The sequence below is a fragment of the Vanellus vanellus genome (assembly GCF_965231255.1).
Source record: "Vanellus vanellus genome assembly, chromosome: 4".
Taxonomy (NCBI): domain Eukaryota; kingdom Metazoa; phylum Chordata; class Aves; order Charadriiformes; family Charadriidae; genus Vanellus; species Vanellus vanellus.
In genome coordinates, this window is record NC_138909.1 from 7,894,664 (window position 1) to 7,921,124 (window position 26,461).

The 26,461-nt window shown below is 40.9% G+C and overlaps 1 protein-coding gene across 1 annotated transcript in view; it reads left to right on the forward strand.

The window, feature by feature from the left end:
- The window catches only part of FAT4 (FAT atypical cadherin 4), a gene marked incomplete at its 5' end in the record, with an annotated part of 73,307 nt that overhangs the window by 33,716 nt on the left and 13,130 nt on the right, over positions 1-26,461 (forward strand). Inside the window, 6 exons of the mRNA XM_082482446.1 lie at positions 3,332-3,582; positions 6,416-10,765; positions 18,220-18,324; positions 20,058-20,365; positions 24,435-24,520; positions 25,869-26,048. Of these exons, the coding sequence (XP_082338572.1) occupies positions 3,332-3,582; positions 6,416-10,765; positions 18,220-18,324; positions 20,058-20,365; positions 24,435-24,520; positions 25,869-26,048 (5,280 nt within the window). The remainder of the gene's footprint in view (positions 1-3,331; positions 3,583-6,415; positions 10,766-18,219; positions 18,325-20,057; positions 20,366-24,434; positions 24,521-25,868; positions 26,049-26,461) is intronic.

Below are 26,461 nucleotides of genomic sequence, written 5' to 3' on the forward strand. Positions count from 1 at the left end.
AAACATCCGAACTAGTGGGTAGTGTTACTTCTGTGATAGCATAGATATGTTTGGGGAAGGCTTCAGTATCTTATTTTGAACCTTAAATGGCTTTTCAAACCTCACTGTAGTTTAGATGACTGCTTATGCAGACTCGGCTGCATTTGTACTAAACTCTCGGAGCAGGTACAGTATCACCTGGCGCGCGAATACACGTGTTACGGGAGAGACCGCTGAGCGGTCAACAGAAGCCGCTACCTGCCCTGCCGCTGCATTCACGTCTCTTTACGTGGTAACCAACGAATTTGGCATATTTGTGTTAGTTGCATCAGTTGATGCAACTTAACTGGGCTCTGGGCTGAACGCTGGCCATTCCCAGTTACACAGACCAGAGTAGTGAAGGTGCTACAAGCTGAAATTGTCCACCGAGGACTGATTTATTGCTGGTGGAATAAAAAGCAGATTCCTACTAGCCATTAATCGGAAGGACACCTAGGTAATCTCATCACATTCAACTGTTGTGACTGCAAACACCTCTATCTCTGTTTCCAAACTTACAAAACAGGATATAATAGTAGCTTTTTCATTTACTTTTGTTAGTTCACCACAGTTCATTCTTCAAAATGTATAAGAATATCACTGTGGTTGTCATTTTTTTTTTATTTTTTTATTTAAAAAGGAACTAAAAGCAAACAGATCTATTGTATTGTAAAGCAAGTGTGTATAAAATACTGTAATATTTTCTTTCCAACTAGTTACAAGCCAAAAATAGAAACTTTATGTTTTGGCATCTTTAAATATTTGAAAAGCATCCAAAATTACCATTTGTTAAATTGTGAAACAATGAAGCTTTTAATTCTATTCACTCTCACTTGAAGAAACTATTTCTGGCAAGCTCCTTTAGAAAAAAGAATTCCATACAAAGCATGAATGATTGTAATGATTCCATCCCATAATCAGGAATTATCGGGGTGCTCTCGGATTTCTTTAGTGTGGTTGAATTGCTTTAATATCTTTGCCATTAGTCTTTGTCAATCACTCAGTACCTCATAGTAGAATAGTTGATAAAAATATTTTTTTCCTTGGTAAGTAGCTATTTAAAAATTGTTTTCAGGTTTTATTTTACACTTTTTTTTAGACTCGGGAACGTACTTTGTTTTTCTTGGACAGAATTTGTCCAGATTCAGCATTTAGAGTAATGCAAATCCTAAAATATGACTGGTATTACAAAACTGGCAAAAACCAGAGGGACCAGAACACGCAAGGTCGTCTTGTCAGAGGTGCTGAGCACTCAGAACTCCTTTTCAGTCTCGTTAGAGCCTGTTTCAAAATCAAATCTTTGGTTTCCAAAGATGGTATGTAAAATCCTCTGCTAAAAATTTCATGTAAAGTCAAAAAATGGACCATGTCATGCCAGAAGTAGATAATCTTATGCAAAACTGTTGCATATCCCTACATGCCAACTCTTTCTCTTGTTTCTGGCGATAACCTGTGAAGTGGTTAAAGGAGGCTGATGAGGTTGTTAATGGCAATGCACACTTGAGCACTCTTGGTAAAGATGGTGTAGATAAGAGGGGTCAGCACAGACTAACCAAAGGACCAGATTTTAAGTGTTTCAGTCAAATTCCTTTTATGCTAGTTGTCACTATTAAAGTTTTGGGGGGTTGGGGGTTTTTTTTGGCTTGGATTTGGAATTTTTTTGTAACTACGCTGGGACACGCTTAGATTGTCCAGTTGGTTTGTATGCAGTTGGACTCAGATATAACTCAGAATATCCTATAGCAAATATAATTTGTCTTTATTCTCTGTTTGTTTTGTTTGTTTGTTTGTTTTTTTTAAAAAGTTTTCATAGCATCTTTCCAATGCTAAAGCTTGAGCCGTTCTATTTCCGCATTCTATGTATGTGGAAATACAGAAGAGAAAGTCCCTGTCTTCTGCGACACCTCACACGGGGTTAAAACAGGGATTGCAGATGAAATTTGCCCGTCCTGCTGGTGTTTAGGGAGATTTAAATGGTGCTTTAGGCTTTGTGCACATTCTTTCCACCCTGGGTGCACATTGCTATGGCTGGAGAATAATTACATATGGCCATCATATTATATCATAATTAAGCAATTAAAGTATGCTCCTGGCATTCTGTAGAGATTAATGACTGAACAGGAGAAGCTGCCGCAGCTTATTACACGGGCTGGCTGTCAGGCTGCTAGGTAAAGCTTCTGCCCGGGGTATTATTTCTGTCATAACCTGTTTTGATTTTAAAAAAGGTGATGATAGAAATATTACTCTCTTTCATAAAAGCCATTTTCTTCTGAATCTTATAGAATAGTGTACTTCAGAAAAGCTGCTACTGTGCCATACCGGGCTTCTCTGAAGAAGCAACGCTAATCACAGCTCAGTTGGTTTTTGTCAGGGCTATAAAATTGAATATGGGAATTGTTCATTTTAGCCTTTTATTTTTTCCTTTGTTTCGTAGAAGACCCGTTATCTGAATTAATAAAAAATGTGATATTAACCGATTACCTTCAAAAATACAGCCCACCGCTCCACATATGTTTTGAGATCTGTTTTTCAAACTGGGCAAGCGTTCAAAGCGAAAGGACAAATTGCCTGGGCTCGTAAGCCAGAGGTAGCCCCTACAACGCACTGTAGTGAGCACACACCCAGTTTTTATCAAATCACATTTTTGCACACACACAGATGTGTGCACATACATACACACCAATCAAGGGTCAAATTCTGGTCCTAATTAGTCTCTATTAACATAGCTCTCTGGTTACCAGTTTGCTATGAATTCCTATGAATTAACGATGAAGTCTCGAATAGCAAAACTTAGCTTGGTATCAGTAAACAAGATGAATTATAAATCCTATATTATTTTCTTAAAATTGTCATCCTTTCATTTCAGAAAATAGTATTTCTTCTAATTATATTCTGCGGATTCAGTTAAGAGGTATGTCAGCCTTTTGGAATATCACTTAATGCATCAGACCAGGGAAATTGGTACTAGAGGATGCCTCCAGCAGGCAATTTTGCGAGGATGGCCGACTGTATCTCCAAATGTACAAAGGCTCAGTCTGCTTCTCACTTATTAGAAATCTACCTGCATTAAGCAACTACGCTTGCAAATCCCCAGAAATGTCATTTATGACAGGTCTCAAAATACAGAAGAGAAGTGAAGACAGATGGACAGTCGGAGGAAAATCCGTGTGTTGATACCCATCAGCATGGTGGTCTGAAAAGTATAGAAATTGGTTATAATCTTAAGGAGCAGGCTGCCTTATGAGATACTAATCAAATTTTTCTTCTTTGTTTGTTTTTTTGTTTGTTTTTTTTTTTTTTTTCTTTCAAACAGCTATAGGCTTACCGGTGGCAATTCGCAATTCACAATCAACCCATCAACGGGACAAATCATCACCAGTGCCCTCCTCGATCGAGAGGCTCGGGAGAACTATACTTTGGTGGTGGTGGCCAGCGACGGGGGCTTCCCCAGGGCTCTTTCCAGTTCCACCAGCGTGCTCGTCTCCGTCGCCGACGTGAATGACAACCCACCCAAATTTCAACACCATCCCTATGTCACCCACGTCCCATCGCCTACCGCTTCAGGTAACCGGATCAGTGGTAGTGCTTGGGAAACATCAGATTGCATTTGTAAGATGTTTATGCAAAGCTGTGCCACGAGGGATGTTTCTGAGATGTTCCTCTGCAGCTGTTTTCCAGGTTCTGTTATCTTCATGTTGCACGGGAATGAAGGTGCAATATATCACCCACAATTTTTTCAATATTTTTTTAGGGTTTTTTTCCATCCAAATTCAATTATTTTCCTGCAGTTATGTCAAGAAGACATAGGGTAAATGAGCACCTACTCAAACAAGTGATTAAATTATTTTGCTTGTGTTAGGAAGGCAATGGCCTCTTTTTTCCTTTGAAAGACTCCTCCTACGTGTAGATGTTGTTTTTTCACCCTGAGCAGTTCTTAAAGAGAATTTTGTCAAAATCTTCCAAAATTGCTGTATCCATATCAGATGTTAATTATGTTGCCTTTCCTTGAACCAAGTGGTGAAGTAAAATAAAATAAAAATAAAATAAAAATAAAGCCGAGCAGCAACCTTCCTTTTGTGGAACCTACACGTAAATTAAAGTGACTTGGCTCAGTGCAGGAATAAATTTCTCATTCAGTTTATGTTTAAACAAGCCTGATAAATAAATACAATAGAAATGGGTAGAAATGGGTAGATCCAAAATACTCGTATTTTCTATTTGCAGAATTGGCATGGCAAAGGGAAAGAAAGGAGAATATGCATATTTGCATGAGGATGGAGAGAATTTACTGAGAGGTTCTGCTATTCTGAGATTTTTTTCCAAGATTTAAAATGAGCTATTACTGGGACCTCTACTATCTCAAAACAGTAAAAAGATTTTATAATATGATGACTGTATTACCACAGATTCACCAAACTGCAGTCAGAGTGGTTGGCTGTGGAAGTTGGTGACGCTGTGTGTTTTCACATGCATACATGCATATGTGATGCCTACAGAGAGGTTTCCAAGACAAATGGTTTACAAAACAAATTTTCCTTTAAAAGCACAAAAAAAGGCCTTATTTCCATGTCTTGAGTTTTCTCTCTAAATTTTAAACAATTGCAAATACTTCTCCTTTTTATGGAAGAACGAATTTGTTTACATTTCTTCCCAGTTTCCAGAACAGCATTATGAAATTATTTTATTATTGCATTGGTGAATCGTTGTGTACTCTGACTAGGACACAGTGCCTTTGGGTGGTTCTTTTTGGGGTGTTTCTTTAAATGTATTTATGAGGAGTACACATAGGTCTAACCGGTGCTTTGTGGCAATCTCTTTTTGGATGCTTTTTGTATGTAACCCCTTATAACTAGAAACATATAGATAGCCTAAGCTATGTTTACTTTGGTTTTAACTTAGCAAAAACCTAGGGATGCATGTGATTTTTTTTATTTGCAACTTCCGCAGTTCGCTGTCATTTAAAAGGAGATGTTAGTATCTTTTCACATTATTTTGAAAGGCTTTTGACAGTGATGTTAGTAGCAGGCATGGCATCCATTAAAAAAACCAAACAACTTTATTGCAGTCCAATGTAGAATCTGGAATAGCTTTTCCAAAAAGAAAAAAAAAAAAGGACAAACCCTCATGATGAAGACTTTTATTCCAATCACAGAATTATCTAGTGTACATTGGAAAGAAAAAGCTTAATTTCCTTGTTATTTTTAAATAAAGTTTAAAAGGGGTAACTAGTAATAACAATAATTAATAGTATATTTGCTTAACTGCAGCAAAAATCAAATTTTTTTCATGTCCCGTTTCTGACAAGGTTTTGAATACTGTTCTTGTCTAAATAATCCTCCCCCTGGAGTATAAATCATTGCACATGACAAAGAGTGACACGAAGTGTAGTTTTAAGGGGACGCTGTCAAAGTCATTCCTGCCTGTAAATGATTTTGCCTTCAGAGGTTGCAAACAACATGATTTTTATACAGGAGTGGGTATTTTCTGTCTTTCAGTACCAGTAAAACATCAACAGCATTCTGTAAATTGGTTGGACAGTGTAAAATTTGAAAGACGTGTCGTGCATTAGATCTGTAAACTCCAGTGCAAACGAACGCCCTGGATTCTCCTTGCAGACAGGCACATGTAGAGGGTAATGCAAACAGTGCCCGTATAGTCGAGCTCATTGTGAAGCATAAATTCAACAGACCTGAAGCGTAACATATTTGTGTTATTGCACTAGTGTGCAATAGTTTTGGTTTTCTGTGTGATTTTACCCCTACCTCATAGGATCAGCATGCTTCTACAAATGCAGTCCCATTAGTTACCGTCCTCAGAATACTCTTACACAACCAGAAGCAAGAGGCTATTGGGGACAAAGGAGCAGCATGTGGGGAATAGGAAGAAAAACGGCTGCAAGGGAGGGCTGGTGTGTAGGGTAAATGTCCACGGGTGCCTCCTGTTCACTTAGGTCACCTTAATAGTCATTGAATTCCAGGTGTTGGGGTTTGGGTTTTTTTTTTTTTTTTACATGGATAAATAAACTATGAGTAATTTAAAAAAAAAAAAAAAAATCAAAATAACATTCAACTTTGTTAGATGTATGCCTTTCGTAATGTGCATAACTTCTAGAGATGGGATGCTAGCCTTCCCAAAAGTTGCAGGTCCGTTTTTCCGGTGCAGATGTATGTGCAGCCACTGACATCTGTTCAAAGCCACATTTTTTGGCTGTGTGCATGTCTTGCAGGCTCACAAACTCACCTACCCCTTGTTGAACTTTTCATCTTGTGAAAAATGCAGCTTCTGTGTAAGGAACAGCATACTGCTCCAGGACGAATACCGGGATGGGGACCCTCTCAAGTGCTTCCAAGTGAAGAGCTGGCATCTGAAGATGCCCTAACTTTGTTCTCTATTTCAGGCTCGTTTGTGTTTGCTGTGACCGTCACGGATGCGGATGCTGGCTCCAATGCCGAGCTCCATTACTCCCTCGTGGGGAAAAACTCTGAGAAATTCCACATCGATCCAGCGAGAGGGGCGATCCTGGCTGCGAACCCGCTGGCGGGAGAGTCTGAAGTCACCATTTCTGTTCACGTGAGGGACGGCGGCCGGTACCCCAAGACGGACTCTACAACAGTCACCGTGAGGTTTGTGAACAGAGCAGAATTTCCTCGTGTTCAGGCGGATCAGGAGACCTTCACGTTTCCTGAAAACCAAGCGGTCGGTACGCTTGTCACCACTGTCTCCGGGTCTTCAGCCAGAGGAGGCTCCTTGTCTTACTATATCGCCAGTGGTAACCTGGGCAGCACCTTCCTGGTCGACCAGGCGACAGGACAGCTTTCTGTCGGGCGGGCTTTGGATTTTGAAGCCATACAGAAATACGTGGTTTGGATCGAGGCCAGAGATATGGGCTTTCCTCCCTTTTCCTCGTATAAGAAACTGGAAGTGACAGTGATAGACGTCAATGATAACGCGCCGGAGTTTGAGCAAGATCCCTTCATTGCAGAAATAGTGGAGAACCTGTCCCCACGGAAGATACTGGTCGTGTCTGCTGTCGACAGGGACAGTGGTCTAAATGGACAGCTGAATTATGAAATAATTGAGGGCAATACAGAAAATAGTTTCAGTATCAATCGAGCCACTGGTGAGATCAGAAGCGTCAGGCCCTTGGACAGAGAGAAATTGTCTCGATACACACTAACCATAAAAGCTTCGGATAAAGGCACCCCGCTCCAGAGCACAACTGTCAAAGTTATCATAAATATTTTAGATGAAAATGACAATGCTCCAAGGTTTTCCCAGATATTCAGTGCTTCTGTGCCTGAAAACGCACCTCTGGGTTTTACGGTAACCCGAGTCACGACGTCAGATGAAGACATTGGGGTGAACGCGGTCAGCAGGTACTCCATAAGGGATACGAGTCTCCCATTTACCATAAATCCCAACACTGGGGACATCACCATCAGCAGACCGCTAAACAGGGAGGACACTGACCGCTACAGAATCAGGGTCTCTGCGCATGACTCTGGGTGGACGGTGAGCACAGATGTCACCATATTTGTTACAGATGTCAACGACAATGCCCCTCGATTTACAAAGCCATCCTATTACTTGGAGTGTCCTGAGCTTCCTGGGATCGGGTTGAAGGTCACCCAGGTTTCAGCCACTGATCCTGATGAAGAGTCGAATGGTCAAGTCTTCTACTTCATAAAATCCCAGTCCGAGTTCTTCCGAATCAATGCAACCACAGGGGAAATCTTCAACAAGCAGTATTTAAGGTACCAAAACTCCAGCGGTTCAAGCAACGTCAACATTAATAGACACAGCTTCATCGTTACTTCTTCAGACCGAGGCAGTCCTCCGTTAATGAGCGAGACAACCGTCACCATTAACATAGTAGACAGCAATGACAACGCACCGCTGTTCCTCGCTCGTAAATATTTTACTCCTGTTACGAAGAACGTGAGGGTTGGCACAAACTTAATTAAAGTTACTGCAGTGGATGACAAAGATTTTGGCTTGAATTCTGAAGTGGAGTACTTTATCTCTGAGGAAAGCAAGACTAATAAATTCAGACTGGACAGGAGCACAGGCTGGATTTCTGTGTCATCTTCGCTAATGGCTGATTTGAACAAAAACTTTCTGTTTAAAGTGAAAGCAAAGGATAAAGGTAATCCTCCTCTCTCATCCGAGGTAGCTGTTGAAATAGTTGTGACAGAGGAAAATTACCATACACCTGAGTTTTCTCAAAGCCGTATGAGCGTTACTATCCCAGAGAGTCACTCTGTTGGAGCGGTGGTCAGGACGGTCTCAGCCCGCGACAGAGATGCTGCTATGAACGGATTAATCAGATATAATATTTCCTCTGGAAATGAGGCTGGCATCTTTGCTATAAATACAACTACGGGTACACTGACACTAGCAAAACCACTTGATTTTGAGTCACGCCAAAAGCATGAGCTAGTTATTACTGCCACGGATGGAGGATGGGTTTCCAGAACAGGCTACTGCAGTGTCACTGTTAATGTCGTTGATGTGAATGATAATTCTCCAGCATTCAGCCCTGAGGACTACTTTCCCAACGTGTTAGAAAATGCCCCCAGTGGGACAACTGTTATCCGTTTAAATGCCACCGATGCTGACTCTGGACCTAACGCTGTGGTCGCATATGCTATTCAGTCCTCAGATAGTGACCTTTTTGTCATTGACCCCAATACAGGAACGATCACCACCCAGGGATTTTTAGATTATGAAACAAAGCAAAGTTACCATTTAACAGTAAAGGCTTTTAACGTTCCAGATGAAGAGAGGTGCAGCTTCGCTAGTGTCAACATCCAGTTAGAAGGGACAAATGAATACGTGCCCCGTTTTGTGTCCAAGCTGTATTATTTTGAGGTTTCTGAGGCAGCCTCCAAAGGTACTGTTGTAGGTGAAGTTTTTGCAAGTGATCGTGATATGGGAACTGATGGAGAAGTCCACTACCTTATCTTTGGCAACAGCAGAAAGAAGGGCTTCCAGATAGATGAGAAAAGTGGCCAGATCTATGTTTCAGGACCTCTTGACAGAGAAAAAGAAGAACGAATCTCTTTGAAAGTCCTCGCGAAAAATTTTGGGAGCATTCGTGGGGCAGATATAGATGAAGTAACTGTTAATATCACTATACTGGATGCCAACGATCCTCCTGTTTTTACCTTAGGAACCTACAATATACAAATCAGCGAGGGTGTTCCTCCAGGCACCCATGTCACGTTCGTGAGTGCCTTTGATTCAGATTCTGTCCCTAGCTGGAGCAGGTTTTCCTACTTCATTGGGACTGGCAATGACAACAGTGCCTTTTCCATCAACCCGCAGACAGGACAGGTGACGGTCACTGCAGAGCTGGATCGAGAAACGTTGCCTGTGTACAACCTGTCTGTGCTGGCCATCGATTCAGGAACGCCATCTGCTACAGGGAGTGCCTCTTTATTGGTAACTTTGGAAGATATCAACGACAACGGCCCTACCTTGTCCACCCGCCAAGGAGAAGTCATGGAGAATAACCGTGCGGGAACTCTTGTGATGACACTTCAATCATCAGATCCTGATCTCCCTCCGAACCAAGGTCCCTTTACGTATTATTTGCTCAGCACTGGCCCCGCAACCAGCTACTTCAGCCTTAGCACCGCTGGGGTGCTGACAACCACGAGAGAGATCGACAGGGAGCAAATCAGCGATTTCTACCTGTCGGTGATTACGAGAGACTCTGGTGTTCCTCAGATGTCTTCTACAGGAACTGTGCAAATCAAGGTAATAGACCAAAACGACAACCCATCTCAGCCCAGGACGGTAGAAATCTTTGTTCACTATTATGGCAACCTCTTCCCAGGTGGAATTTTGGGCAACGTAAAGCCACAGGATCCAGATGTGCTAGACAGCTTCCAGTGCTCCCTCACCTCAGGAGTCACCAGCCTCTTCAGCATTCCCGGGGGCACCTGTGAGCTGTACTCGCAGGCGAGGTCCACGGATGGCACGTTTGACCTGGCCGTCCTCAGCAATGACGGGTTGCATGGTGCCGTCACCAGCAGCGTCCGGATTTTCTTTGCGGGCTTCGGCAATGCCACCATTGACAACAGCATCCTTCTCCGCCTGAGCGCCCACAGCGTGCGGGATTTCCTGACGAATCACTATCTCCACTTCTTGCGCATCGCCAGCTCCCAGCTGACAGGACTGGGCACCGCCGTCCAGCTCTATGGGCTCTATGAGGAGAGCAACCACACCTTCCTGATGGCGGCCGTCAAACGCGGCAACAACCAATATGTGAATCCCAGTGGTGTGGCCACCTTCTTCGAGAGCATCAAAGATGTCCTCTTCCGCCAGAGCGGGGTGCGGATTGAGGCTGTGGACCACGACTGGTGCCTGCAGAGCCCCTGCCAGAATGGAGGGAGCTGCCTGAGGAGGTTGGCAGTGAGCCCGGCTCTGAAGAGCCATGAGAGCGTCCCCGTCATCATCGTGGCCAACGAGCCCCTCCGGCCCTTCGTGTGCAGGTGCATGCCGGGGTACGATGGGAGTCTGTGCGAGACGGACATCGACGAATGCCTCCCTTCCCCCTGCCACAACGACGGGACTTGCCACAACTTGGTGGGGGGCTTCTCGTGCAGTTGCCCGGAGGGCTTCACTGGCATGGCCTGCGAGAGGGACGTCAACGAGTGCCTTTCCAACCCATGCAAGAATGGTGCCGCCTGCCAGAACTTCCCAGGAAGCTTCAACTGCGTTTGTAAGACCGGGTATACAGGTATGCTTTTCCTTCTTTCTATCTTACAGTCCAGGAGAGACGGAAAGAGGGTGGAAATGTGCCTTTTTAGCACAAGTTCGTCTAAATACGAGCATCCCCGATAGGTGAAGAGTTACAGTTATGAAAACTGAGAAGACCGGGTGCCCACAGTATTATTTTATTTTAGCTCTGTCCTCAGGCAGATCTCACTTACCTGATTTGCATTGGAACAGAAGGGTTTTTACAAGAGCTATTTTGATTTATTAAATCTGTAGAAACCGTTTCCATTGTTTAAGTATGATTTTTCTGTTCTTGTTATGCATATTGTGGTAGTATTTCAAATCTGCTAGGAGTGTGCCAAGCAAGAGAATCGGCCTCTGCCCCAAATTGCTTACAGTCATACAAGATAGAAAACAGATGAAGGGTATGGGAAAAAACAGAATTCAGACAAAATGACCAAGTATGTCTGTTCCATATTTTGTCCCTTTGTCATTCTTTTTTTTTTTTCATTAACAGCAGAAACATCTGCAGCTTTCCTACCTCTTCTAAGTGTCCTTTCCTCTAATATTTATTACACATTCAAACATAGCAGCATTTTATCCCTAGAAAAGCAGGCTGATGGTTGCTTTTTTCATGAGTATGATATTTAAGGAAGGACTTGAACAATTTTAACCATTGCTTATGGCCACTTTTTAGAGAGATCATAAAAAAACCTAACCAGAGAAGATTAGGTAGAGCTTTCGTTTACCTTTTCTCAGGAGTATTTCTGTATCTCGGATGCCCCAGAGCAGCCCAGGTCAGCATGGCTGTGCTCATTACGGTGTGGGTGTTTAGGCTTGCCACCACTGCCACCAAAACTCATTTGTAACAGTGGAGTCATCAGGGGGTTGATTGTTCTTTTGTTTGTTTTTTTCTTAAACTAGGTTAGCATAGGAGATGTCATATACTTTATTGCAAAGGAGAAGGTTAATGGTTTGCAAAATAGAGGTTTAACTACTTCATTTAAAACGCAGTTACAGCAGTGGATGCATGTTCAGTGTGAAAGATCTGTTGACACACAGGACACCGATGTGGTCTTTTGTGTGAACCTCATGAATGTACTACTGAGCCTCAGGTCAGGAGCCGTTATCGTTAATTGCCCAGCAGTTCTAATTAAGTTACCGATCCAGGGTTTTATTTCATGTTGTATTAGTACATCAAATTATTTTGCCAGGAGCATAGCAAAATAATTCTGGGACACCTCTCCCCTGTAACTCTTTAGGTCATTAGCACCAGAGATTACATGGGCATATGTTTGCTGTTGCAACGAAGCAACACACTTCATTAACTCTAGCAGCGTACTGTTGGATATGCCTCTAGCCTATAATTTGAAACATTAAAGAAACATCCAGCTAATTTTTTTCTGGTATTAAAGCTCATATCTTACTGTTCAACTCTTATGTCAGCTAAAAATAAAGCTCTACATGTGACAAGCCTGAAAAAAGGAGAACATTTTAACTAAGAAAATGCGACGAGAGACTCTTACAGTTTGAAGTGTTGGATTTCTTTCACGCCATGAATTAAATGTGGCATCTGATATGAGCTTTCTTAAACTCCTTGTCAACACAAATAACTTTAAAACAGACTACCACTGAGGCAGACATTTCTATTTGGGAGTCAGATCCTTTTAAATCGGTTGGCCGTTTCAGAATCAAGAATTATTTAAGTCTCTGGAGATTAATTGATCAAGACAGAAAACAAATGGCACCAAAGTATGTAATTAAAAACTAAAATATCCTTGGAGTTGAATATCAGCACAGCTTATCCGATAAGATCACAATCAATATTCAGTACATTTAGACGTTTTATGTCTGCAAAAGCATATTTGAAATTCTGCAAATTTAATATTCAATGGGTTCTGCAAACAAATGTCAGAATACAGATTGTTTGAGAATGCTTGACATAGAGACTATTATGTCATTATTATCCTGCCAACAGAAAGAGAACACAGCTGCTTGGGCGTTTAATCCTGCTTCATATATGATTAAAGGTAGCTATAGTGAATGTAAAAATAAAGCCTGAAACTGTTTCTTTATTAATATAAACCTTGAGTGCCTCAAGGAAGGGGGAAAAAAAAAAAAAAAAAAGACATACAAAATAGTGGATTTCTAATTCAGTTTACCATATACATAGCTTTGCTGCTTCTCTTGGAATGAAAATACAGTCTCATAATTGAATTTGCATGCTCAGAAGAAAAATAATATTTACACGGTACCCCGTGCAAGTAGAAATTAGTATTTTCTGAGACAGACTCTCTGTTCACCGTAAATTAGAGTACATGAGCTGTAGACCTTTGTAATGGCCTACCTGAAAACCGAGTCTTGCTTTTCCTTGATTTATTATGTTTTGTCAGCTGCATTTCACTTCATCATACTGCAAAGGTATGTAGTTCTTTTCACTGAATAGGATTATAAAGACTGATTACCTCAGAGCAACATCATTAGGTTTTAAACAATCTGTTATAATTACATGTCTTAATGATGATCAGGTTTTGTTTTTAAAATAATCCCTTTCTGGAGGGAATATACTTTGTGATTTACAGTAGTTGTCTGCCCTTCCTTTGAACCCTTCATTTCCTGTTTTCCAAGACTCATTAAGATGAAGGAATGTAGGTTTGTGAAATTGTTTCAAATGCAAGATTAAAATATTAGAACAACCACTTTAAAAGATGGACACGGAGAACCACAAAAACTGAAACTCCCAAATCAGCTGAAATCTAAGCCGAGAGCATTCAGCTGGTATCTGTTCCTGTTACATTTTTCAATTAAAAAAAAAAAAATCTCAGGAAGTTAGATTTTTGCATAAGCCCCTGCATGTGATATCATCAGCTCGAGGTGATGAATGATAAATGCTGAACGCTGTCTGTTATCAATTATCCAGCGTTATCCTCATTTTCATGGCCTTCAGAAAAAGATCTTTCTGACACAAAAATGCATACCCCAAATCCTTTGAGATTTCAGCTGAGATCTGTAAACTTGACTAACTGCAATGTTCACCTGAACTGGAACGTTACTGGGGATGGCTCTGGTTTGGAGTCCCTTTGGTTCTCAGAACTTTGGCTGAGGCGTTTCCTGCCCCTCGCTGGATTTGATACCCTGAAATGGTAATCAGACCTGTATGATTAGCCTGATTCTTTATGCTGTCCAAATAAAATTATTCCCTGGCTGAGAAGTGCATAGTAGTCCGAAGGTGTGACAATGCTTCTTGAAGGTTGACTTGCTTAAGCCATGAAAACGCGTACATCTCATTTTTTGAGGTGCACTGCTTACATGGGATAAAGATCTGTCAGAACATTACTCTTAAATTCATGTTGTAAAACTTAAATCAGCAGACCGTTGGGGAAAAATAACCTCTGAAAACCAAAACTCCACTCCAGTTTTCTGAGGTTAAAATCATCGGCGTTATATTTCTGGAAAGCAGTAAAACTGAGCGCTTGGGTTCGGGTGAGGATGCTTTTATGCATAGTGGCAAACAGTTTCTTATCCTCTGCAATCCAGCAAGGTTCCTTGAATGATTTGTTTTATCTGTGCAAGGGGGAATTTCAAAATGGCTAGTACTTGTGTAAATTCTCTACTCAAGAAAAAGTCCTCTCTAAAACTCCTTTTTTCTTTTCTTTTACCTCTTCACAAAACATATATCTAAATATAAGGATAATACCTTATGCAGAACAGCAAAAGCAATGGGTTCACAAGCTGTGTTTTGTTTTTCCAAATCTAAATCTTTAGCACGCCCCTTAATGTGTCTGTAACGCCTGAAAGCGGTGGGCCATCAAGGTGGACTTGAACAAATACGCTCTTTTATGAAGATTCTGGAAAGCTAGCATTAACATGTGGCAAGGGAGATAACTGAAAGCAGTGGGACATACTGCTTCCATCTCAGGTGGCTCTACTTGCTAGAAAAATAAGGAGTTAAAAGGAAAAAAAAAAAAGTCAAAGTTTAGTAGAAGTTGCAGGACCAAGTACAGCATAACTGGTATCACGGCAGCTTACCTAGAGGAGTCCCCACAGTGAAGAATGGATAAAGAGAAAGACCCTGCTGGGTAACGCCCCGAGCAACCTGATCTAACTTGGAAGGTTGCCTTGCTTTGAGGGGGGGTTGGACATCATGACCTCCAAGGTCCCTCCAGCCTAACTTTCCATTATTTCTACAGCATATGTCCGTGTTCAGAGGTCTAGAAAGAGACGATTCGGCCAATCAAGGCTGAGCAATAACAACAGAGGGGAAAAATAGGAGCGCAGGAGGAACATGGTTTAGATGAAAAGGGAAGAGTAAGGAAGTACAGTTTGAACACTGGTGGGCCATCCGAAAACCAGGAGTTGATAGAAACTCTGTGGATCTCGGCAGAGTAACAAATGAAGGCTGCCAATACTAGCTTGAAGTACGGAGACCTTTCCTTAGCGGATGGACGAGGAACGCGCAGGAGTTTGTGCCTCATAGGAGTCTAAGGAGGGGCTGACCAAAGAGCTGAAGGTAGCAGGAAATTAGGAGGGGCTGATGAAGTTCAGGATTCTGCAGAAAAGAGGGAATAAGGCCTTGTAGCAGCAACGGTCTTCAGAAGAAGCTGATGTCAGGTAATTGGTCGGTAAGGTTGCCTGGAGGGAGACACGCAGGAGAAGCAATTCAGGAGAGCTGGAATCTTTTAGAAGAACAAAAAAGTATAACTAAAAATTATCTTAAAGCAGGAAAAAAAGATGGATGTCTTTAAGAGTTTTAGGCCATCGTACCAGGATTATTTTTTTTAAATTGAAAATGGGTTATATGCTAAATAAAAATAAGTTTCTGTTCTTTCGGTAGTTACATAACATTATATTATACTGTTTACCTACCGACTTATTTATTTATCAGTTTCTAGTTTATAACTCTCGTCATCTCTTTACCAGTTTTTTCTAACGATCTAGCTTTATCAAAGTCATTTATTTCAAATTCTTATACAGAACTACCATAGTGATAAACTAGAACAGTATTCCCAAGTTATACTTTTGTCCTGCCAATATCTGGCTGAAGGACTCTTGCTTTCTAGGATAAGCAAGCTTAATGTGCATTTAAGGAGGAAAAATAAGGTTCATAGACGTCTTGGACGTTGGATCGTTATTCCAAATGTAAATAGATACATTTTTCCCGGGTCTTTAGCACTTCAGTGAATGGCAAAGAATAGCCAGGATTTCTTCTTCATTTTTAAATAAATATTAGTTTTAATAGTTCTGATGAATTGTTAAATCAGAGTATTTGTCTTCTCGTGTGTCAAAACAGTTGGAATAAATGCAAACACACTTTTATTAGTTTCATGAATTATTCAAACAATTGTTAAATATGAAAAAGATGATGTTATTCGCTGGTTAAAATATGTGCAGCTAAAATAAACACCCATATTCTGTTGCTGACTCAGCAAATATGCCAGCTTTAATGTTAGCTGAGCAAAAGAAGAGTATTTAGTTAGACTGAATTGCAAAAAAAAAAACTGAGTAGGCCTTATTAGCTACACTTGATTTTTGTGAAAACTAAGAAACATCACTGAGCTATTTTAAGCATCTCTGCTTTGCTCTTGCTATGTGTTCTCCTCAATAAGTCAACAATCTGTCCTACGTACCATAATTTTAAAATAAAGAAAACAGCAAAATCGAACATAAAAAGTTAGCTCATCCTTCTGTCATGCCCATTAGAGAATAAAATATAAATAAATACCCCCAAAGCATAATTAGATTCAGGCACTGGAAATGTTTCCTGGATTTATGGTGAATCTACAAGTTACGTATTGACCACAGGAATCCTCCAGTGCTCCGTTTCCATCCTGCTCGCGGTTGCACATGGAGGGCTGCTGCTCACGCGGAAGAGCTGCCTGCAAACTTCCTTAGGTTAAACAGAAAAGTGGAGGGAGGGGAAAAAAGAGTTTTTCTTAACGAGGTGACTGAAGTTGTGAGATTCTGAAAAAGCCAGCAGAGTTAATGTAGCACAGTCCTGATTTTCCACAGTTTTAGGGACCAGCAATCCCTGAGGACAGCGTATTGTGCATTGCTGTCATGTGAGATGTAAGAATTGTAAGATATATGTGACATACAAGAATAGGCACCCTCTATGCGAGCTCATGTTGTGCTTTAAACTTAAACCTATATTATATTTATATGGTGTGAGGAATAAAATAATTCATTATCTGTGCGAGGAATAAAATAATTCATTATCTGTGCAATAAGAAGCATTAAGGCAGTCTTAGCCTTTGCTGTGTGTCTGTATCCTGGCCAAGGTGAAGTTCAAGGAGATGTCTGGAAGAACGTGGCTGATTTTGCCAGTTTTTGCAGAGAAACACGAAGGACAGACGTGACGATAAAAGTTTTTGCTGAGCAGGCGGCGAAGGCTGGCGCTGCCGGCAGAAGGCAGGCAGGTACGAAGAGTGGTATAGAGTAGAAGTGTCGCTAGGCTGATAAAAGCTAAGCAGTGAAGAACTTAGCCATGAAGACCAATACTTTTGTAGGTAGTGATGCCATGCAAAGAAAATCTTAGTTTTATACAAAGAATCCCCTTGTCAGTATTCGGCATCTGTTAAAATCTTCACTTTTTCTCTTGGTTCCCTTCCTTGTCTAAATGAATTATGTGATTTCAGTTTATTCTCTGGTGAATAATATTTACCACATGTCACAATGTCTGCTTAGAAAAGGACTGTGTCCAGGGTAAGTTGGTTTTAGCTCCAGAGGACTGTGGTCCCTCTGAGTCAGGAAGGAGGTTGTAATTGATGAGGAAAAATAAGAGAAATCATATAATGTACAATAACAGCCTGTGTTCAGCATGCGCTGTTCTTACAGGGTCCAGCAAGGGCTGTCTGTATCTCCTGCACTCTAAAGAGTACGTTGCATTAAATAGAAGGGGGAAAATAATATTTTTTTGTTTGTTATAGTTCAGCATCTCCTTTCATTTCATGATCTCTCTTTTACAGATACCAGTTAGTAAAGCCAAAAAAAAAAGGGGGGAAGAAAAACCAAACCCAAACACATATAAGAATGGACACCCTCTATGTGAGCTCATGTTGTACTTTAAACTTAAACATATATTGTATTTATATGGTGTGAGGAATAAAATAATTCATTATCAGTGCAATAAGAAGCATTAAAGCAGTCCTAGCCTTTGCTATGTGTCTGTATCCTGACCAAGATGATACCTATGTCCAAACCACAACAACCTATATGAGATTATTACAATGTGAGACACTTGAACAGTAAAGTTAATTTCTCTGCTCTGCGTATTATGCCCGTGTCGGGGCTGGGAGCAGCCCGGCATTGTGTCTGTGTTTCTTCTCTCCATCCCACAGCCGCAACTGGTCCCTGTCCCCTTCCCTCCTGGCCACGCGTTCAGCATTGGTTCATAAGCTCGTTCCCGAAATACCAGCCAGGCTTTCCTATTGACCTGAATACTCTGACCTGGGAATTGCTTTTGTCCTCTAATTGCAGGGAAAACGTGCGACTCCGCTGTCAATTACTGCGAGTGCAACCCCTGTTTCAACGGTGGATCCTGCCAAAGCGGGGTGGAGGGGTACTACTGCCACTGCCCCTTCGGTGAGTATGCCTCGCCTCGCCTCTCCTCTGCTTCGTCTTCCCTTTCCATATACGTTTATTTTTACCTATATAAAAGCGATAGGTGTGTATATGGATCCTGGTCCGTGGGCAGGTGTTGGCCATGCCCCAGCCCCATCCTCTCCATTTTTCCCCGGCTGCAAGTGGGAGAAAATGATATTTTTTGGCGTGGCAGGAGGTGGAAGAATGTGGCAGCGTTGGGGGGTCACTGTGGCTGCTGGGAGGGGGGGGGGCATGCCGAGGACTCCAAGCAGTGCTTGCTCTCCTGCCTAATATTATTAGGAGGGCTGAAGAGTAAGAGCTCTGGAAATGACATCAGTATTCTTGTATCCTGCTCACTTGCGACATGCCAGGGAGTCGTCGTGATGTTGAACTAGAAAAGGGGACTTGGGAATGATACTGAGCGCAAGGGCTTGGTTTTTCTTTTGAGAAGTTTGCCTAATTTGTCAAAGCATCTGTAAAGCAAGAAATAGTGAGCAGCCATGATTTTCTGCGAGTGAGGAGCACAACGTGAGATGATGGCAGTTTTATATTTAGTAGGTTTGATCAAGAGAACCAGACCAAATCAAACCAGCTTTGTTAGCCCACACCAGGACTTGCCCATTCAATTTATTATACACTAATAAAGTTCTGACTTCCAAAACCGGAGTACAATTCCGAGAATCAGAGAAGCATACAGTACTGCCAAAATAGTTTAATAATTGTTAGAATTTCATTATCCCAAATTTGGGTTGTGGAATGAACCCAATAAAGAAACAAAACGACAAAGATATTTCAAGGTTTCATGGTATAATTGCAGCAAGATTGGTTTTGAATGCAGATTAATCCAGAATTGTCATTGTACATATAGAAAAGCATGAAAGTAAATGCAACAGATTAATCAAAAAACAGATAAACCTGAGAAATCATCTACAACGTTTTAAGACTGATGAATACATTCACACAAAAGTATTGTTCTTAATACACGTTTGCAACTACCTCTGAATATGGTTTTCTACTAACATGTGGAATAACTTCATTTTATTTCCTTTGGTTTACGTTTCCTCAGAGTTTATTCATTTCCTATATAGTCATAGTCCATTGTAAATGTAACAGATATTCACAAATTAAGTAAGCTTTTTCTCATTGTTGCCTGCAGTTATAATTTCCCCTGATTTTTTTTTTTGATTTTTTTTTTTTGTAACAGAGTTCTCAAAAGAAATATGTAGAATGCACCCAAATATTCAGATCGGTAAAAATACTGAGAAGGCATAATGTTTTAATCACATATATGTTTATATCATAAGTATAACGAATGAACCACCCATTGAGAAACAGTTCAGGTAACAGCGATAAAGAGAAAAATAAGCTCAAGTTGCAAATTTATTTCCACAGCTGGATTAACAAATGCCTGATGATAATTAACAACCGTATTTGACATAGCTGTCGAACTCGCTGTTTTTTTTGTTTTCTAAAGAAACCATAGAGCTCAATGAAACGTACTTTGTTTTTCCATAGATGTAACTGACATTTGTAACTCGGTTTGTAAGTTGAAATACATATACTTCAACACCCACCTGTGGGTAATAGGATTCTGCTGTTGAAGTTGCATAGAGGTTTTTAAAAGAGCGCGTGTATCATAGCCATATCTAGAACACATCAGTACTTTGTTTCTGGAAGATTGCACAGCGAGGAAAAAAACGATCTGATAGCAGACATCACTTTTCATTTTGCAGGTGTTTTTGGGAATCATTGCGAACTGAACAGTTACGGATTTGAAGAGTTGTCGTATATGGAGTTTCCCAGTATGGATCCAAACAATAATTACATCTATATCAAGTTTGCCACTATAAAAAGACACGCCTTAATGTTGTATAACTACGATAACCAAACCGGAGAGCGGGGAGAATTTCTGGCCCTGGAAATAGTAGAGGGGAGGCTGAGATTCTCCTACAATCTCGGCAGTGGCACATACAAGCTTACCACGGCTAAGAAGGTGTCGGATGGACAATTTCACACAGTGATTGCCCGGAGGGCTGGAATGGTAAGAAATGCTAAAACGAGAATTTAAGATGAGTTCAGCCAAGAGTTCGCTTTGGCTTCCACGTGAACTCAGAGGAACGTAAAATTAGTAACGTTGCGTTTGCTAGCAGAGCCTCCAACTTTGGAAACAACCTCCCTCGTTTCTGTCTTACTCCAACTGACTCAGAGACCTAGAATCGTTTGTTTAGAACGATGATGATAAAGAATAATTAAAAAGACGTGTGCAATGCCCTGTGCTCTAAATGTGGAAAATGAGAACCAGGGATAATTAATGAAATAAATTACTACGCATGAGTCTTAATTAACTGATGCAGATCACAGGGATGATTATCAGGGAAGGCTAACTAACCATAGGAACTGCAAAACCCCTCAACATTTGGAAAATAGAAGTGGGCAAACTTAAAATTTCAGGTGTCCCTGGCCTCCTTGGGCTACTTCAGAGATGTTGCCAATCTCGTCAGACTGAAAGCCTGTTTTTCTCCCTAGCATACGTGTAGAAATTTCTGAGGTGGAACATTCAGAGGGTTTTTTGGGGGGAAGGAGGGTAGTCACTTTTATTTTTGTCCCCCAAGAAGCATCTGAGGGGAGGAATTCTGCCAAAAACTGAACTGGGACAACAGATTGCCATATGCTTGGCACTCTGACCCCTCTCCTGCCTTCGTTTTTTTTGTTTTGTTTTGTTTTGTTTTGTTTTTTTTCTCCAGTAAATGTTTTCTATTCCTCTTCTCTCGTTTTTTAATAATATTTCCAAAGCAGAACATAAACCAAATGCTCTTTGAGTTCAAGCCAAGCTTTTTGACTCCACAGTGTTTGATTTAGAAATGAAACCAAATCTATTTGCCATCCCTAATCAGTAACTAGTGCCCGACAGCTCCCTTCTCAGGCAGAACTGGCCAGCAGTCGTGGAATCCCATATTCTTCCCCTGTTTGCAATGAAAGTCATATAAGAACAATCGATGGCTGGGGCTCCACATTTTGTTTTATATATTTCAAGCCAGAAGTGATGTAGGGAATAAAAGAATAAACTGTTCTACCCAGCGTGGCTCCCCCCGAGTCCTGGTAGAGATTTCCCATCACGAGCTGCTGCAGAAGGCTGAGATACAGCCCTGGTGTGTTTTTAAGCTGCTCTGTTCAGAGCACTGTGCTGAAGAGCTTCAGGTCTGGGGTGAGACGTCCATAGGCACAAACGTCCCAAGAGCAGCAGAGGGATGTATGACCTTGCGGTCTGGGGTTCTTTGTAGGACCGGGGTTGTCTCCTGACTTTCCTAAACGGTGCTTTTTTTCTTATCTCTTAAGAGAGTCTTGAGCCTGAAACTGCATTTCGGTTGCACAGTACAAGACCTAATTCCTCCCTTTATAGAAGGGGGGATGGTTTAGTCTTCAGCTGGGTTTGCAAATCCAATTTGTGCGTGTTTGTAGGAGTTATATATCCAAATAGGATAAAGGCTAATTGTGATGTTGAGTAATGAGTAACGTGCCTTATTATCAGATACTTAACAATCTGCATCGCAGCTTCCAAACGGTAAAGCCCAAAGGTGCACCTAAATCTTGAAAGGCACCAGGTTCCCATTTCAGCAACTAAACTGGTGTGATCTTTCTATCGATGAGACGGAAATGGCTGAGTATAGGAGCACACATTAAAAATTGCAACAAATAAATGAAATACGCTTAAGAAAAAAGTATAGTGGGAAAATGTTTTACTTGTAGATATGCCAGAGGGCTGGATTACAGAAGAAGAGATAACATAAAAAGGACTATTTACAGAATGTTTCAGTTATGAACACTTCAAGCCGAAAGCAAGCATTTAAGAGAACCTCTACCTTTGTGTGATTTTTTTTTTTTTTTTTTTTTTTTTTGTACTGTTTAAACCTTCTCAGTAACGTCAGCTGTTTACAAACACGGTTATGTGAAAAGAATCGCCTTTGTCTTAGATATTTCTGCTGCAGGAAAAATGTCTCCCAGGTGTCCAAAACTGTATAAAATAGCCCCCCTTCAGGATTCCAAATCTGTCATTTCCTACAGCACAGTGGGATTTTATCGGAAACTGGTAAAATCATTAAGTTGTCAGTCCTGAGCTATTGCAGAGTGACAGGGTAGAAAGTCTCATAATGCGGCAAGGTAACCGTAGAGTAATGCTTAAGTAACAAGCAGGAACATTTGACTAACATTAGAAAATAAATTGTATGAACTCCGGTCCAAGTAAAATATATTCTCAAATATCAGCCCTTCAGCTGGGGTTGTAGCTTGGCTTTCACAGCGCATAGCGATGCAAGTTAGGGAGATTACGCTGATTGAGCTAAGAACAAAAAACTCGTTTCATTTTTTGTTGTTGATGTTCTGAAGGAAAATATGTATGTGTGTGATGGCATACAGGCCAGCCAGCTTATTATTCTTTCTATGAATTGTTTAATTTATACAGGGCTGTAATCTGCTTTGGAACTGCAGACTGACATTTTTCGGGAGAAGCAGTTTGCTCATTACGCATGGAAAGAAATTCAAGATAAGCTTTCATTAAAAATAGCAAATTGAACAATTTAGGCGTACTGTAGGGCATGATTTAGGGCTAAGAGCTATGAATTTATTTGGTCAATACAATGCGTCGGCTCACAGTATGTATTTGGAAAGAGCGTGGACAATCTCTGGGGATTTCAGCAGGACGTTGTTAGTGAACTTAGTTGTACGCAGGAAAAAAGCCATTGCAAAGTAATGACATACTGATAGCTGTTGCTGTTTGCTCAGCTCCTGTAGAGTAATTGAAATCAAAATAGAAACCAAGGCATTTTTAAAAGTGACGTTTGATTTAAATTTGCCGTAAAACTGTACCACACATCTAGTTGAAACATGAGGAGCAGATATGTACAATTTGGAGATTATGTTTATTTTTCTGAAAATTTGTTTTAAGGAATAACTGACCTTCAGGGTTGTTTTTTTTGTTTTGGTTTTTTTTTTTTTTTTTGCAGCGCATCTGTTATTAATAAATCACTGTGGGGAAAATTCTTTGCTAAATAAGGAATAAAAGAAAAAGTCCTTTTTAAATCAGCAGGAATTATTTCATTATTTCAGTGAAAGCTTTGGTTAGACTTTTATAGATTACAAATTAAAGTGCGGTGATTTGCTTTAGTGTAAATGACTGAGATGGGTAATGTGGCAACCCCGTTGTCTGGGGCTTGATGGCTTGGTGATAATACTAAAGAGGAAGACTGCACTACGTGCTGGCGATGCTTGGTACTTCTATGAACGTCAGCTTGGTCCCACTGTAGGTATCCCCACGTTTCAGCATTATCAACACGGGGCAAACATCCCTCATGACGTATCAGCCTAAGGGTTACCTTAATCGGGTCCACTTGGTTACTCTTTGAGGAGTGGTTGGTTATTATTTTTAACTAGTAATCTCAGTGTTTGTACTCCCAGCGTTTGTAACGTGCCTTTTGTCTGGTTTAAGCAATGTGTTTAATGTCACAGTCAAGCCCCTAAAGGAATGAATGTCCTTTGTGTTTGGAGGGAGCAGCTCTCTGTTCAGATCAAGAGTAGGATACGGTACGAGCCAAAATAACTGCAGTTTCAAGCAGTAAAGCAAACAAACATGAAAGAAACCCTACCCAAATCCGAAAACCTTGTGTTTAACTGATTCTCTGTATGAAGCAGTCAATTAGCTCACTCTCTGTTAGGATCCACATCTTGGTATTCACTATGTTGATGCAGAACGTAGTTGATCAGTGACTCTGAAGCACCCTGTGATCCCGAGTGACATTAAGTGCTCCATTCTAGCCAAGTCACAGAATCACAGAATGGTTTAGGTTGGAAGGGACCTTGAAGATCACCTAGTTCCAACCCCCCTGCCATGGGCAGGGACACCTCCCCCCAGCCCAGGTTGCTCCAAGCCCCGTCCAACCTGGTTTTAAACACCTCCAGGGATGGGGCAGCCACAGCTTCTCAGGGCAACCTGGGCCAGTGTCTCGCCACCTTCACAGTAAAATCTTTGATATAATATATTTAATCATAAATATTTAATGTGGTTGGGGATTACAACCTTGTAATATTCAGCATATTTGTGTGTGTGGCTTTTGCAGGCGGCATCCCTGACGGTGGACTCCTGCTCGGAGGATCAGGAGCCAGGCTACTGCACTGTTAGCAACGTTGCTGTTTCTACTGACTGGTAAGTAATTCTTCATTTTGTGGGCGTTTTTCTGGAGTAAAATGATAAAGAAATCACTCTCCAAAGCCAGATAAATTTGGAGTAACGATTACATGCCCTTCAGAGGCATGCAAAGGCAAGGCTCCGAAGTGTCATTTTCTCCCATCTTCACAGAAGCATATTAAATTTTCCACATGTACTGCTACTTGCTAACTCAGGCTACGTTTCTGCATGGACTTCATTCATGACAAGGAGCTTACTCAAAAATCCTCAGTTCTCGACTCTGTCTCTGTCCCCAGGCTTTGGGGCCATATAAGAATAGTACAGCCCTGGGTAGTCCGCACTGTGGTGTAAACAGGGACAAGACTCATTGCCTAATAGTATGAGATTTCACAGCGTAATGGAGACAATGTTAACAAATCAGAATATCAGATACAGTAATACACAAATGTATTTGTGATAATCAACTGGCTCTTAAATATACAGCACTACTCTCTGACAGTTTGAAGTTTTACAATATTTAGTGCTACAAATCTTTAGCAAAGCCTCCTCCACTTTTACATTTTGAATTGTATCTTTCTTGCCAAAACCAGGCTCAGACTTGAAATGCTATTAACTCTGGTAGCACCTATATTTCACTCCAGTGTTCGGTTTGGGGCTTTGACTTAGGGTCTTCTATTTATTTATTTATTTAAACTGCACCTCTCATTTCTTACAAAGGTGTAAGAAATACCTGATTACTGCTTTATTTTAAAACAAAAATAAAATCAGAGTAATTACTTTGTCATTGTTTTGAGTAATTTCCAGATGTCATCTTTTGCAGTTTGCGTTTCTTAAACATTGGCCAGTACAGAAAACAAACCTTATTTATTGTGTTTACCGTAACTAACTCGGAAGCCTTTCTGTCGCATCTTTAGATCCTCTTCACAGATGACAATAACTTAAATCCCAATCTCTTTGGCTAATTTCTTACAATAATCGCAATCATATTTCCTGTCACATGTGATTTCCCCACTAGCAAGGCTGTTATACCTTTGTTAAATAATGAATCCATCTTCCATCTATTTAAGTATCATCTACAATTTAAATGATAATTGAGTTAAAAAACCTTATTCGTTATGATTTCAAGCACGCTGCTCAGTCAAGTGAATAGAAATTTTTGAGCTGCGATAACTGAGTGTGAATTTAGAGTCATACCCATTATAACTGTTAGTTCAAGCGCTACCTATCTCTCTGTCTCCCCTTCTAAATGTAAAATACGAATTTTGGAAGGGGAATTTTAGCCGCAGACCGTAGCTGATGGTTAGAGTTCCTGTGGTGTTGTTGCTATCTTAATGTCTGATAAATTATTTTTCTGACTCTTTTGTAGGACTCTCGATGTACAACCCAATCGAGTTACGGTTGGTGGCATCAGGTCTGTAGAGCCCATCCTTCAAAGGAGAGGACAGGTGGAAAGCCATGACTTTGTGGGCTGTATAATGGAGTTTGCAGTCAACGGACGTCCCCTGGAGCCCAGCCAGGCGTTGGCAGCTCAAGGAATCTTAGATCAGTACGTCTGCTATATACGGTATCGACTGGACCGTGTTTACAATAAAGGAAGCCGTCGTGAAAGCCAGACACTATTCCATTCAGACACCGTCAGATATTTCTTGTCAAAAAATGACTGTAGAATTTACTGTAAAGTGTGAAAAATGTAGGAAGAAAGTGAATTAGGATGAAAGGTTCATGAAAGATTACAGAGGCTTCAAAAAAGCAACATCATTACATTTCTATTGCCAATTATTATTAATGTTGCTCTGCAGGCTGGAATAGAGTAGCCCTGTTATTGGGTTTCTTTATAAATTCCACCTGGGTTTGACTGTACTCATACTGTTTGCTAACCCTCTACTCCCTCTTATTTCTTTTTAATCCACAATGTCTGTTCTATCACTTTGCCTCTCAAGTATCACTGAATTTCCCTCA